Source organism: Haemorhous mexicanus, chromosome 1 (assembly GCF_027477595.1).
Source record: "Haemorhous mexicanus isolate bHaeMex1 chromosome 1, bHaeMex1.pri, whole genome shotgun sequence".
NCBI classification, from domain to species: domain Eukaryota; kingdom Metazoa; phylum Chordata; class Aves; order Passeriformes; family Fringillidae; genus Haemorhous; species Haemorhous mexicanus.
Window position 1 is genome coordinate 131626212 of NC_082341.1, and position 16068 is coordinate 131642279.

The 16068-nt window shown below is 38.7% G+C and overlaps 1 protein-coding gene across 1 annotated transcript; it reads right to left on the reverse strand.

Moving 5' to 3' along the window:
* Positions 1-1130: 1130 nt before the first annotated feature.
* RMDN1 (regulator of microtubule dynamics 1) lies at positions 1131-15968 on the reverse strand. The gene is made up of 10 exons (XM_059863235.1): positions 15813-15968; positions 15065-15176; positions 12283-12370; positions 11237-11396; positions 9804-9893; positions 9093-9148; positions 6948-7035; positions 4744-4774; positions 3362-3495; positions 1131-1331 (listed from the first exon to the last, which is right to left on the reverse strand). Exons 1-10 carry the CDS (start codon positions 15930-15932, stop codon positions 1293-1295), a joined length of 918 nt encoding a protein of 305 aa, XP_059719218.1. The 5' UTR covers positions 15933-15968; the 3' UTR covers positions 1131-1292.
* Positions 15969-16068: the final 100 nt, after the last annotated feature.

Genomic DNA, 16068 nt, shown 5'->3' on the forward strand with positions numbered 1-16068 from the left:
TCTGCCACAAAGCTGCTAGAAGCAACTATGCAGATGTTTTTGTGGAATATGAATGCAGAAAATTCTCTCTCAAACACTCTATCACCTACCCTGAGACACTGCAACACAGAAGACTTCATTATGATGCTTTACTAATAGAAAAATAGTAATTACTTTATGGTAGTTGAGAGAATCAGATTTAACTATTGGTTTTGTGGGACCAGGCTTTAATTCAAGTCCCAGATTCTCTCTCAACTGCGAATTTTTTACTACTGATTTAGCTCAGGCTTGGTTTGTTAGTCTAATCAATTTATGCTGTTCTTCGTCTTCCTCCTAGAATTGCAATACCCTTCCCTAGTAAAGCAAACACTAGGTATTTTCTAGTCAATTTTTTTCTAGGCTGTTCTACTGAGAATACCACGTTTGGTATTGCCTACTATTTCTTCATTCTTTGGTCCGCTTTTTCTCTTGGGTAATTGGAATATACTGTTTGGCTGGACACCTAACTTAGATTACTTTCTATTTCTGGTGAAAATTCCTGCCAACACAGTAGAAGGACCAAGAAGAAAGATTTATGTCTACAAACAGAAGTCCATGTCATTCCACACAGTAGTTCCTTTCTAATGTACTGGGAGTGTGTATTCCTCCTGTTATCACAGTCTAGGGTAAAATGTGTGTGCCCAGGAAACATTTACAGCCACTAAATCACAAAGCTTCTCACTGCACATGTTGATATCACCCATAAAGGGATTTTCGTAGATGTTCCCTACTTGCTCTTTTTTCCTTCACTTATTATTTTAAACCACAAAACATTCTGCCCTAGCATTTAATTGGAATTAAGATGGTGCAGTCCTAATGATAGATCTGTAGGAGCATCTATTACTTGTGAATGCCATTGAACCTCATAGGAAAACATTGTAGAAAAACCTGCAGGATTTTAATTATGTCACGACCCTGTCCCTCCTTTCTTTAAATTTATGCTTGTCACATCTCTCATTACTCCTCATAAATAACTTGGAGTTTAGAAGTGTAAAAAACTGAATTAAAAGACCAGGCTACCACTCTGCCAGCCTTTTCTATATAACTATTGACCCTGCTTGTGAATGAAGCTGCTTTCACTCCCATGTAAATGAACAGACAGGATCACATAATGAAACAGATCTTCCAGTTCAGATTTTAATAGAAATGAGAGGGAGACAGAAGGTCTGAGCTGTACTTTTAGTAACAGCTTCAGTAAACCAAAGGAGTATTTGGAGCCTTTTTCCTATGCTGCTCAAACCTGAGGCACTGACTTCCCATTGTCTTGTTTCTTCTTATATAGAATTAAGCAGTTCCAAAGCTTCTTTCTGCACCTGAAAGAAATAAATGTAACATAACAGTCCCAAATAGTTACAGACTCTTCTAGCAAAACCTCCCTCAGAAGCACCCAAATGTTTCCCTGCAGCTGTGACAGTCCTAGGATGAGTAATTTTTCTTTCGTAGTTTAAGATGCTCAATACTTGAATCAGAATAAATCACTTAAGCCAGTGTATTCAGTCATTCACTTACTACATAAATTAAGTTTATTTGTGTTGAATACACATACTAGTTCTTGATTTGCTGCAGTCCAGTAGGAGCATGCAGGAAACTGTACTACCTCTGACCACACCAAACCAACCTAGGCATTTCAACACTTTAGACAGCAGCTAAGAAGTGAGACCATTTCTGAGGCTCTGTTTGCCTAAGGTTTCTGGTTAAAACCTAATAAAATTTTAATATGGTCTCTAACATTCATATTAAAACACCCCACAACAACAAACTGAACAGGAAAAAAATCTCAACACCCTCTTCTCCCTCCTCAAACCACAAAAAAACCTCCAACCCAACAACGGTAATGACATAGCAAGCCATGATACCTCTGAGTATCTGCGGTAACAAATGTTCAGAAAACCTACTTATGCTGAGACAAGAATTCAAATGTCTTTGCATAGACCAGTTTCCTTTATAGGGGACTGTCAAGTCTAGTTCCCAATGAATTTTGCATTTTACACATTCACCCTGAGAATGGAGAGAATGCTGCCTTTCTTGGTTCAGCAGCTCTGCACCCCTCTAAGAGATTAAGAAATTGATGTCAGTACCAGGAGGGCCACAAGTAGCTGAAGCAGATTGGTGGTTTAACAACTTGGCTACTGCACAGAATTCACTCCTGACTATACTTTTTGAATGGTTCCTAAAGAAAGACAAGTTTTTGGGATCATTGGTTTCACGTGTGCCTCTGGCTACTAGTAACTGTCAGAAGAACTGACCAATTGCTTACACACCTGAGACCACTACTCCTTTAAATTAAATTTAGGCTATTAAATTCCTAAACATTGTGCAAAGCACTGGAGGAATATAAGACTTGTATTTCCACTGAAAGATGTTACTAAAGGAACTCACTTTTGGACGAAACAGTTTGAGGATTACTAGCAAATCTACAGAGGGATTCTGAAACACTGTCTCGGTAGTGTTTTTTCTGAGATGTGAAATGCAAAATCCTACCAAAGTATTTCTTACATTGGATATTCAGATTGTTGTATGGAGATTCAGAATGTGCATCTCAACTGCAGCTTAATGCTAAATGAAACAGAGGTCAATCAACCATAAAAAAATCAAATGGAAATGAGGCTTTGTTAGTCGTGATGATAACAGGATTGTTTTTGAAAGGTGACTGCAATTGCTTTGGTTTATCCTGAATGCATAGTCAGGTATGAACAACTCTAATGGATTACCTCTCTTGGAAGTACTTTGAATGTTTAGGTAGGAAGCAGATGCCTACCCTCCAAACCAAAATCCTTCTGCACAGTTCCAAAGGGTAATTAAGTGACTCACCATGTCTAGCACTGGAGATCTGCTGTCAAAGATACATTACCTTAATTTGTCTTACTCAGATCATCTGAATCTCTCCCTAGGTGCCTGAAAAGGACTGCAGTGTTAAGGTTTTGGTACATCTTTTTTTTTCCTTGTGGTCACATGAGTGTGAGCCATTCCAAAATGTAATTCCTACCTTACCCATTTCAGTCATATGAAAGGTGATTCTGTGTTCACACAGAAACAGGCTGGTGAGGTGCCTGCGTGACCTTCAGTAACACAGCTAAGGCTGGGTCGTTGTTGGCACTGTGGAACTACCATGAAGAAGAAAGGGTAACAGTTCTCTAATATGAATAAAACAGAGTATTTCCAACCATAATTTCCAGAGGTGGCTAGTAACATACTAGAATTTTTTGGTGTTGATGTGATTCTGAGTTAAAGGTGCTGAACTATGAATTGCCCTGAGTTAAATTTATAAAACATTCCACTGCCATGATATCATACATGTTGGATACAATATATGATTGTATGATCACAGTTCTTAACTTCCCACCTGTTTGTCCTCCTCTGTCTGTGCAGGATACTCCTTTGCTTTGCTTAACCACAGAAGAGCCATCTTCTTGTTGTTTAACTTCAAGTATGTTTTCCCCAAAAAGAGCAAATTTTTGCTGTAGAAATTTGGATCAGCTGCATAGAGACAGGAGAAAAGCTTCAGATGAGAATTAACAGCATACTATACTTTGATACTTGTTTTAGAAAACATAGTTTGGCTTTGGGTCAGAAGGAAGCAAATGTAAAACTTTCACTTGCTGGATTTTTCTTCCTCATAAACAGTTCTATTAATTAGCAGCTTGCTAGTTAATATACTAGATGACACTAGATTCCTCACAAAGAGCAAAGCAGTGAGCTTAATGCATTAACAGCTTTGCTTTGCAGGTTTTGGGCTTTTCTGGACCTAGGTAGAAAAGGTAGGTACAACAGGCAATGCAACCAGCTCAGTAGGTATAGGCAAGGGAAAATTGGGCACATTTTCTAGCCCATACAGATACCAGCTTAATTTGCGCTGCACAGAAGAAAACAAGACTATTTGCATCCACAGTGAACATTTTTTAAGGAGAGATTTAAACCTTGCTTTTATAAAGCATCATTCATTATTAGAGACTAATCTTGCCTGGTGTTCATACTTACAACACAGGCTTTCTCTACTGCAGGATTTAAGGTCAAGTTTCAAAACATATGGAGGTGTTTTGGAGGCAAATTTTGAGATGAAGTTCACTGTTCCAGTTCACAGCTGCATTACCTGACACTCAGGAAGACACACTATGAGCCTTTCCTCTAATCTTCAATAATTTAACTATGTTTCATAGATCACTGTCTTCCCTTGCGTTCCTTTATCTTTCAGCTAGTGAGTTTGCTTATGGCTTCACTCCTGGAGAAATAACACATTCATATTTTATTTTATATCATGTGTACAGTTTAACTGTCCGATTGGCATAATACCTTCTGAAATAATAAAAAGCCTGCTTTTTCTGTTTTCTATTTAGAATACTGAGGACTTTCGAACTCTAGGAAAATTCTGAAAAAGTAACACAGAATTCCCTTTTTTTATTTCTTCTACCTCCCTGCACTACTGTTCAATTCCTTAGGGAAGAGTACTACTTTATTCTCAGGAAGGTATAAATTTCACTTTAGTATTTACTCTGAAAAAGTGTTCACATTACACTGTAAGTGATGGATTCTAGATGTGTAACATACAGATAAAATGCTGCAATGTAAGAGCTCAGTGTGCTGACTGGCACACCACATTTATCAGCTGATCATACTGTTTTGGCTTTGGTGGCTACAGTTACTAAGGTAATACAGACAGCTACAGGTTTACCGGGAGTCATCAATCCTAAAAGATATTTTTCAGTCAAAATGAGCCACAGGTCTTACCTTCTTCTGCCATGTGGAAGTAATGAAGAGCCTGTAAAAGACAAAGTTGTATTCTTTAAAGTGAAGAATAAACTCAACACAAGAGTCAAACTAAAGTCTTTTATGCACATACCTCAAGAAGGACTTCCTGTCCATTCTATTATTTTTTATTAATTCAGCATGCTACTGATGTCCAATTAGATTTGACATCATCTCAAAAGAACTAGTACTTAGCCAACCACTTTTTCCAAAAATATAGTACCTCCTACTTGTTCCTATTAAACTGGATTGTGTTTTTTCAATTCAACTTGTCAAGATAAATTTTGAATTTGGTTTGTACTATCCAGCACATCTAAAGTTTTCCCCATCTATTTCTCATGTATAAATTTAATAGATGAAAAAAAAATACAATGATTCGGGTCATTAATAAATATTTGAGGGAGAACAGACTTCCACAGAGCACCAGTCAGTAACCTCTCTTACATAAGGACAAACATCTATGATATCCACACATTTTCAGTAAGTTTCCCATCCAAAATTTCAGTCCATCCCTACCTTTTCCTAATGGTAGCAGGGGGAGGGAAAAAGCTCTCACAAAACTTGAAAGTATGGACATATCTACAAAACAGTTTTTGTACTGAAACTGCAGAAATCTTACCAGTACAACTTTGCTTCTTCAGCTAGTTTAAGTGCTACAGAACTGAATGCTGGGACTGGCATTATTCTGGCAGTATGTGAAATCCTGGCTGACACTTTGTGTTCTTCTGGGAGTGGTTTTTCAGGAAAACTTACAAGCTTCACATTCCATTCAAGAGTTTTATTTATTTTCTAAACAGCCCTTAATTTGCTTTCTGTGTAACAGCAAGCAGCCTGTCGTTCCCCTCCCCCAGCTCCCGACTTTAAGAGAAAAAAACAGTTATTGGTTGCTCTAAACAAACATTAAAACAGCTGCACCAAACTTTTCTATTATCAATTTAATTGTCAAGCTTTTATATATGTATGTGTTGCGGTGTGATGTCATAGCTTGCCTCAGTTATTCCAGTCCTTCCCCAGGTGCCAATCACCTCTCCTTTCCCCCACCCTGACCCCTGCTGGGTGCTGTCTGTCAATCCTGGCATTCCAGAAGGGCATGGAGTGATTTGCAGAGTTCAAAAGATGCTCTGCATCTCTGGGAGCCATTGGCCCATCCAGGTGTCCCTTGCACCTGAGGCCTGCCTGCCCTGCACCTGGTTGGCAGGATCCCTACCCCTTCCCTACCCTTCTCCCCAGGGTTAAAAGAACAGCAACCATGCAGTTCGAAAAGCTCTGTTGGAGCTGTCACCGGATTCAGAGACCTGTGGGCCAGAATAAAGCTCTGGATAGAAATCCTCCAGCAGAACCTCACTCCTTTTCCTTCACCTCGCCTTAAAGCTTCTCCACCAAGGTAAAACTGAGCTCCTGCATGTCTGGCTGGACTTGTCTCTAGCGCCCAGCTGCAACATCCAGATAGCCAAAGGTACCTCTGAGGTGAAAACACCACAGTTGCTGCCTTTGGTCAAGCAGCAAAGGCCAGACAAGCCCAGGCATGTCCCATCGGGATATACTGGTAATAATTCCAATATGTATGGGTGTTTAAATAAGATGCACACTGGTTTAGATGCACTATTTTAAAGGATTAACATCTGGATATTATGTTGTAGGGTGTATGACAGCAGGAATCTTCACAGAAAAGAGGAACAAAAGTACTATCAACTGAAAAACCCTCACACCATATGTGGCCAGAGAATTAAAGGGTATTTGTTCATCTTAAGCAACAAGCAAACTGTTGCTTTTTGCATTTAATATAAGGGGACAAATTCTATTAATTAGCAAATAGGTACATGGCATAACACCACCATATAAGACATCAGCACTGGCCTAGTACAGACAGTTATCTGCAACAGAGCACAACAGTAAGTACAAGCTATGTAACTTAGCTGGTATAGTTTATTATTTTCTCATGCAAAAACTACACAAAATAATTTACACTATTCTGTGTGCTACAGCTGAAGAAAAATTGAAGGTTTTTGTGTTTTTAGATACCCCTCACTCTTCTGTTCCATTTTCATTTTATTATTGACAGTTGTAAACTCACAACTCCATGCTTATTCCATAATCAGAGGTCAGCTTTGTCAGGAAAATAAGTACAAAGTGTATCATCAGCTCTGTGGGGGGAATAACAAGTGTGAAATATTTTCATACTGTACCTCTTGAAAAGTGGAAGTTGGTGGTGTGGCAAACAGTGTTGCAGCTATTTTTCTTTGGTACCATGGCATCTCAGCAAAAGAGTAACACCTAAAGGAAAAAGAAACATTTATATCCAGCCGTCACATTTCATTTATTTTCAAGCAATAGTCTCAGAATTGTTGTTGGACATAAAAACTGGATGTCATAATTGTTTGATTCCAAGAGTCGAAACCGCAGACACACTGCAAGTTCTATAAGCACGTTCTTACACCTGTAAACAAAAATAGCAAGATGTCTGAAGCTGCTGCTAAAGAAGCTTTGGTGTGTGCTTTACTGGGAACTAACTACGTTAGCTAAAACTGGGACAATTACCAGACATAAGACAGATTTTGAGCTTGAATGATTTTAATGATTTATGTGTATTTTGTTCTAATGTATTTGCAAAAGCAACGTAACTGAATAATGTCATTGCCTTACCTCAACACTACTTTGCTTTTCTCAATTATTAATATAATGTAGATCTGCAGTACATTCCTGAGACTCTGATCTATAAGAATGAAAATAAATTAAAGAATCAAACCACTGTGCTCTAGGCTAAGCCATGCTATGCTGGTTTTCTATCTACTAAATAACACAGGTAATCAATCAGTCACCTATCTTACTGGTGCTGAAAGGATTAAACATTTTTATTGAAGCATTTCATGTGCATAGAACATTCTGGGTGCAAACATTAAACAACGATATTTACTTTAGCAGCCTCCCACAATGAGATTACAATTGTTATTCACTGAGTAAAACAGAGCATTCTAGAGGAGGTGAAAAATTGGTAATTGTAAATGTTTGGAGGAGAGGCAGGCAAGACATGGTATACACTGCCGGAGTTGAAATTCTGTCATTAGATGCACCTTATCAGAAATAGATTTAGTCCAGAACAGATTAGAAAGAGAAAAGAAAAAAATACTCAAGAACTGGCTGATACTAAAAGCCAGTTTCAGATCAAAATGGCTCTGGAATTCAGTAATGAGTACATTTAAATATACAACATGGGAATATTTGAGAGCCAAGAGCAGTATTAATCTAACATTTCTGATAATATGTTCTAATTTTCCTTGGGAACAATGTCTGAACTACTTTCTAGAACAAGCTTTCTATCTCAAAATGGACTTAGGTTTAGTCAGTTGGTAGCATATACTTCTGCTTAAAAATCTGGACTATTGCAATCGTTAGATATGAAGGAATGAATGGTGGATGCCAAAGTTTCCGAACTAGTAAAAAACTCTGGAGCATGTATCATTCTAATTTTCTTTGATACTTAGGATCAAAAAAAAAAACATAGAAAAATTGACTGTGGGTTTTAGTATTTTTTTAAGCTGAAAATACATTGCCTTTCTTTATTTTCAATCTCTTAATCTTAAAATAGAGATCTCTGGTAAAACGATGTAACACCTTTGTTTTTTTTCAGACAAATAACCAAAAGAGCTGTCTAGAGTCTCTCACTAACACATACATGATAGAGCTTTCCATCTCACCACTTGCATAGAATACCCTGGTTAGTGTGGAAAGTTCTATTTCCAGTCCATTTGCCTGTTATGTAACAGTAATTCTTAGTATCATTTTCACTGAGCAGTAAATTCTATTTCAATGATTTTTGGTTAATACATATGCATTTATAAGCCCCCTTTATTTAGTGTAACTTTTAAAATACTGTATCCTGACAGATAGTAACAAAAATATTTTCAGAATACATCTCATTTTTGATAGCTTTTCAGGGACTGCATTAAGTTGCAGCTATCACTGAAATTCAGTGTAAAGTCAGTGCTGAGTTTTGACTCCATTCATACTCCAGAAAAAAATGAGCTACTACTTGCTATCATTGATGCCTAGTATGGATTCCATGAAGCAAACTTCACATCTGCAAAGGGAGTTAACAGTTCCATACAAATAAATTAAATGAATAATTATTTATCATCTTTTACAACTGCATAAGAATAGCTAGACTTTTTCAAGGCATGACATCCTACATCTGTTCAATGTGTTTTCATGCTTGCATCAATTGTAAGTACATTCTAAATTATTCCAAGCAGTTCTGTAATTAATGCAAAATATTTTATGCTCTTGCATTTTTCTGTGCCATGTGCTAACTTTAGTTTGAAAATACATCTTACCAAATCCCTATAAGATGAATTGTTGTAGCATCTTTTGGATTCAGTTCAATGGCTCTCTGGTGTGGGAAGAAAAAACAACACAATATGTAAAGAAGTTGTTCTGACGGATTAAAATACATTTAAAAATAGACTTGTTAGCATACTGTTAATTAAACCAGACTGTGGTGTGTAGAATTTCAAGGCAACACACCACTTACTCAGTGCACAACTTAATCAGCTCACCTCCAAAAGTCTGATGACACTGACAGATGTCTAAGATGTCTAAGCACATCTTTTTAGTAGGTTATGAAATGTTGCATTTGAGACATGGCATGTTCAGATTTTGATATAATCTCTGGTGATATAAAATTAGTAGTTCTTCATCTTCTCCAGTATTTGTCCTTTACTGTTACATAATCCACAGTTAAAAGGACACTGCCATTTCTCAATATCACAGTAACAACTGATCTAGTCCTAAGAGGTGTCTAAAGCACTTTAGCTATTTCAAGACTCCCTTCTAGAGTGACTCAGTTTACTGCAGGAGAGAATTTGTACTCCGTGTTACTGGGGCATTTCTGGAACATATGTCACAGTAACCCAAAAAACAAGGTGCTACTAGGGAGTCTGAACAGAAGTATGCTTTCAATATTTCACCAAAAAATTAGTTACCAGCTGTCATACAATCTACATACTGGACACATTAATCTTGTCATATAAAAAAAACTGCATTACCTGGAAATGCTCTTTGATGATAACAGCATTTCCAATTTTAGTCTTGATTCCTTCATAGTCCCCAACATCACTGAGACAAATTCCATACCACTGTAATTCAAATAACAAAAAAACCCCATTTAATACAGCACCATATGAACAGTACATTTTAAAACATTTGCAACCAAAACAGCTGCCACCACCACAAAGAACCACAAGCAGTGTGGCAGTTCATGTTTATTTCATTAAGTTATTGTTAAATGGTTCATTCTGTTATCCCCCCCACATTTTCCCCAAGTTGGTTTTTCTCTAAGTTGTACCCTCCTTTAAAACTCTCCTTCAAGCTATTCCCCTCCCTTTGTTCTAGTTCCTTCCCTGCCTGTCAAAGTAACTCTGCCCCTTTTCCAGAATGTTCCCTGCCACTCACCCCTGGGCCAAACCCTGATTGCACACCCATTTAGGAATCCCCTAATCCAGGATACCCTATTGGCCCATGTGACCTTTCCCTCTCCTCCCCTATCCTGATTGGTCCCACAGTGTTGATGCAATCCCCTCACTCCACCCCTGAGGATTCCCTGTTGGTTAGCTGTTTGTATCCACCCTCTGACTTGTATCTGAACAAAACCCTGTGCCTATGAAGGCGAGGCGCTGTTTTTGTCCTGCTCCCTCCACCTGGAATAAACTATCCCCATGGAACCTTAAGATGAAGAGTCTCCTCCTTCCTCCTTCTCCTGGTCCCTGCCGTGGCTGTAGCAGCATGCACTGTAGAACCTGCAGCTCTTTAGGTTCAGCTGTGGGCAAACCCCAATCCCCAGCTGTTCCCCATTCCTGTTGTGGCTACCAGAGTGTACAGAGCTAGCCTGGCTTCCAGTAGGCTTTGGCAAAGCAGTAAAGTATTTGTTGTGAACCGCTCAATCAACATCAGAGCAAGCTGCTGGTCTGCATGTGTAAAGGGAATCAATGTCCTCTACTGATCCGAGATACCAAGGCAAGCGACTACATTTTGCTACCTCTTTGCCTGTGAGAAAAACAGCACCAAAAAAAAAAAAAAAAAGGGGGGGGGGGGGGTGGGTGGGGGCAGAATGCAGTCAGGGCCTGAAATATTTCCAGTGAAACTCTACAGAGCCCAAAGAAGGCATGCTGAATGTGGGATGTACAATATTTTTAAGGCAACATCGGGGCAGGAGGAGCTGACTACATCAGCTGTCATCATGATCAGTCACTTCTTTCCATGGTCCCGCACACAACTTAGTATTTCTGCCTCCCTAGAAGAAGTTTACCTGTAAAAGTCTGAACTCAGATCTTCCAAAAACTTTAGGAAGAATTAGAAATCTTATTCATTCGCAACTGAAAAGTTAAATTATGCTGAAGTTTCCTAAAACAGCACAATGACATTTGTTCTGTTTTCTGTAAGCAGAAATCAAACCAGATTTCAGTTATTCTGCATGGCTCACCTTGTGTGCTGCAAAATTTGATTCATTTTTTTCAAGTGCCTTTTTTGCATACTCAAGGGAGTCATATGTCAGTTTTTTCTTCTCCTCTGCAGAAGTACTACCAAGCTGAGCCAGATCCCGTGATGACCGTGCCAGCCGCCATAACAACTCTGCATCATCGCTGGTTAAGAACAGAAACACTGATGTTTTAAAGCATTCAGGGAAACAAAGCAAAAAAAGAGTCTTTTAAAGTATATCTCAAGTGGGTGGTAGGACAACAGTGAATCATCTGTCATGCTATGCTATGCACAACTCCAAGGTAACAAACAGGAAATGAAAGCCCACTATTACAGACTGTTTAACAATACCTTTGTTCTGCTATTCTGGTCTGCAAAGCAAACCCATCTGCAGGACAGGATTTTGTTTTCTCAAAAAAACCCAGAGATTTAAGAAACCCCAATGGTACCACTCAAAACACCAGAAGGAAAAGGAGAGGTATTCTCTTCTTAGCTAGATGGTATTTTTCCAGCACTCTGCTGATTGGTATTGATGTTTACTTGGAATGCTTAAATTATTGTGCTTTTTTTTTTTTCTCTACTTGTACTTAAATTATTAAATTCTTCCTAGAAAACAGTGAAAAAAACCACAGATTAGCCATACCACCAGCATATAAACCTGTACATTTATGTGTTTATTTATATCATTTTATCAAATGGTGTAATGTAGGTTACAGTTCAAGCTTAAGGATCTTAAATTTCATTTTATTAACATACTGCTTTGGAACACTGCTGACACTTCATTATTTTGCAGTGTATTTTAAGGGATTCTTACAGTAATAAAACAAACAACCTTGACTGAAAAATCTGAGGGTAAACCCTCACCTACAACTATCAGTTCTTTCTTCATACATTTTTCCATTAGGAGGAAAAAGATCACAAGTCCTTCTTTCCTACTTACATAAGGCTGAAAAATAGGTTCTCCAGCATTCCACAAGGAGTAAATCAGAAAAACTGATACAGAAGAGCACAGAAAAGAAGCTACAGTAATGTCCCAAGGTAATGAAGTACCTGTTTTTATGCTGAACCAGCAACCGATACAGCTTTTCAGTTTCTCCACTCCCATACAGGTAGTCCGCTTGTTCTATCACATCTTCCACTTATGAAGGAATTAAAATTGTGGAAACAGAAGAACAAATTATAGTTAGTTAAGACATTATCACCAAAACATTTTAGAGCAAGACAACGTAGCTGAAAATTATGTAGCTCATTTTTAAGCCAGAAGCTTAAAATGAGCTCATTTCAAACTTAGAAGCACAGCAGGATTGAGTAAGTAACTTGTACAAATGCGCAATGAGGTTGACAACTGGTGCCTCTCCAGTGAGACTATAACAGCTTTCAGCATGACAGCTTTGGTTGCTGGACAGATTTAACATCCCAAGGTGTCTTTCTCAGTGCATCAGACTACCAGAAAAAAGTTATTTCTTGCGAGAATGGCAGAAAAGAAAAAAAAAAGTATGGAAAATGGACAAGTAGAGCAAGCGCAGTACAGAGCTGAGAGTAACAAAGCCCCTTCATTAGTATATGTAAAGAATTTCAGTCTTCAATAACAATGACAATACCTCAACTTTTACAAATATTCTTCATTCTCAATATGGTTCCACAGTTTAGCCAGAACATTACTGCAGTTTGATTGGGTCCCATTGTTTACTCACAAGCCAAAACAAAACATTGCTTAAAGGTTTTCTGACCAAAGTCCCTAGGATTATCCCAAATACAACCCCAAAAAAGACAATCTACCAAAACTCCTGTGTGTTCAAGATACTAACAGCAAAAATAACTTTGAAAATCAGGATTGGCTTTCTAAAATATCAATTTATGAACTAAGTACCATTATTTTTATGCTTTCTTTTTCTAGAAAATACTCTGAAACACAACAGTGGTGGGGAAATATAATATCCACAACTGCATGAATACAATAATATATTAATAATATATATATATAAATAAATATAGTACTTGGAACAGCATACAAGAAACAGAAGTATCAAACACCACACTATAGGGACTATAGCATGAAAAAGGATAGAATTAGAAGGAAAAATGCCCAAAGGGGAGCAGAGGGGTAATTTTGGATGCATGTAACTGTACAGGAGAAGAACAAACGTTAAGTTTACTCTTCTGACAACATTAAAGCATTAAAAAAGTATCTTTCAAGTCAAAAACCTTGTCTAATTTTTACAGACCTACCTGTGCTTATTGTCTCTTTGGTATTACTCCTGGGTCCATGATCAAACTTAGAAGTCAAAATAAAAGTTCTAACCCCTTTCATAAAAATTAATCATGTTAATAAAGTTTCTTTTTTCGAGTCACCCACTAAATATGGTAGCCATATTTAAAGTCAGCACACTTTAAAGAATAAGCAAAACATTGAAGGCTACTGAATACAAAAGCCTCCTCTTCAGCTTAAAAACATTCTAGAATATAAATCAGTGCATTCTAGATAATTTTTAACCTTTTAATTTTTAATTTTTAACCCTTTCAAAGATAAGATAATGGTCTATGTGGGCTTTGGATTTTAGTGTCCAAAATGAGCTTCATGGTACATCTTCAGGAGGATCTTCACTAAATGGTTATGTTTGCTTGCTGACCTGAATACTACTAACATATCTAAAGACTAAATGCTCACAACTCAAAACTTCTGAATTCATTTCCCACAAGGTGTTTTATGCAAATTATTATACTTTTATTACTTTAGAATATTTTCCAGGTATTTCTATTTTCCCCTTGTTTTTACCATATTTATTACATGTCTTGTATAGAAAGCCTATTAGCATTGCTTTTCTTGGCAATGTAAATGTCAGATTCACATGGGAGCACTGAAAAGACCAACTAAGCAGTGTTATTTATGCTTCTCATGAGAAATGATGAATTCTTTATTCCTCATTATTATTATTTCTTAATTGTGTACAGTAGCTACTTCAAATCTACTCACTGATACTCCTTCTGCACATGAAACAGCTCCTTATCCATTCAAAAATTTATTAACTGAATTTTTATTTCTATCTGCATAAACATCTAAGATCTTCCTCTTTTGAAGACGCAGAGAAACAGATTACCTGAACTGGCTACTACCTCAGCTGTGCAGTGAGCACGCATCCAGTCTAGGCCGCTCCTTTCAGTCTGAAATTCCTTATTTAGATGGACAAGTTTAAAGTCTGCAACAATATCCCCTTTTAAGATATTGTTACTGTCCTTCCCACAGTGAGTCTATTCTTATGCAAAGGATACAAAAAAAAACATTTTACCACTTGTTAAATTGTTTTCTAGTCGGTAAAGCAAGGCTTTGCTTCTGGCTTTTAGTGTTAGGGAGGTAGAAGACATTTCTCAATTTTATATGAAGAGCTATCTTAGTGTTGCTTAACTAGATTAAACAGAAATTACACAGTGTTCATACTGAAAACCTGAACTAGCAAAAGTTTCTAGAAATAGATTAAGTTTTTGTCTGCATTCCTAAAAAACCCATATCTTTTCAATACTACTCAATTAGAGTAAATAAGAGTAATTAAAGATTGGGCAACAAATTAGTTATTATCCACCTTGCGCATGTGTACTATCCCTGACAGGGTGAGCTACTAATCTGCTTTCAGTTATACCTGAAATAATCACCTGTTGAAGTGCTACCACATCACCCATAACCAATTCAAAAGCATCCTATCATGAAATGACACTGCGTGCAGTCTTAATGGAAAAAATCAAAAGCATTACACCATTTTCCTCTATAATTCTGGTACTAAAAATTTTAAGTTTCATATCAGAATAACCAAAATACTTCAAAATTTGAAAATACTACCTTTGAAGCTTGCATGAACCTCAGCAAAGCCAGAAATCAGCTTATGAGCTTCATAAACCAAAAAGGAGCCTGTTGAAAGCACAACTCCTCTCTGAAGGCTTTTCCTAAGCACCTGTGTAGGATAAGATAGGCATTAATGAACATTATCACTCCGAGTTAAAAAAGGTTTTTCTTGTGTTATCACCGGTTATATTTCAGATTCTGAGCAAAAAAAAGACTTTAAAATTTTAAAAAGTCCTCATAAGACAAAATGTCACTTCATCAAGCGAGGATTTGAAGTATATTCAACAGAAGCTCACGATTATGCCTGAAAATGAGCAGAGCACTAGAATGGACATAAACCGTAAGTCCGGAGCAAACACAAGGTTTTAAACAAAAAAATCAAATGCGTGCTGCTCAAACGAGCCCAGGACTCTGTTTTCGCACAAACAAACCAGTCCTTCGCTACGCCCCGCGGTGCCGGAGCCGCCACCCGCCTCCCTCATGCCGGCGGAGCGGCTCCGCGGGGGCGAGCGGCGGCCACACCCGTGGGAATCGGAGGGAATTAGGCTGGAAGAGGCCTCTGAGATCACCGAGTCCAACCTACGACCGAACCCCACCACGTAAAACACAGCACGGCACTAAGCGCCACGTCCAGTCTTTCCTTAAACACCTCCAGGCTCGGTGACTCCCCAGCCCCCCGGGCAGCGCATTCCAGGCAGTCCCTGGAAGCGGCCGCGCTCCCCGCAGCGAGCGGCACCCTGGCTACCTGAGTCTCCGGCCGCCCCCGGCCGCAGGGGCCGCCCATCGCCTCTCGCCGGAGCGCTGTCCCGAGGCCGGCGGGGCCGCGGCGGAAGGGCCGCGCCAGCGCCGCCATGAGCGTCGCCATCGCCGTCGCCAGCACCGCCCCCCGCCTGCGGAGGAGCCGCTCCGCCCCACGGCCCTGCCCGGGCTCGGGGGCACACAAGGGCAAGGGCCGGCCGCCCGGCCGGGCAGCCCGCCGTGCCGCGGGCCGGACATTGCGC

Coding starts and splice junctions, on each gene's coding strand:
- RMDN1 (XM_059863235.1), bottom strand. CDS start 15,932: ATGGCGACGCTCATGGCGGCGCTGGCGCGGCCCTTCCGCCGCGGCCCC. Junction 12,371..15,064: donor GGTTCATGCAAGCTTCAAAG/GTAGTATTTTCA, acceptor TTCCTTCATAAG/TGGAAGATGTGATAGAACAA. Junction 3,496..4,743: donor CTTCCACATGGCAGAAGAAG/GTAAGACCTGTG, acceptor GTCTCTATGCAG/CTGATCCAAATTTCTACAGC.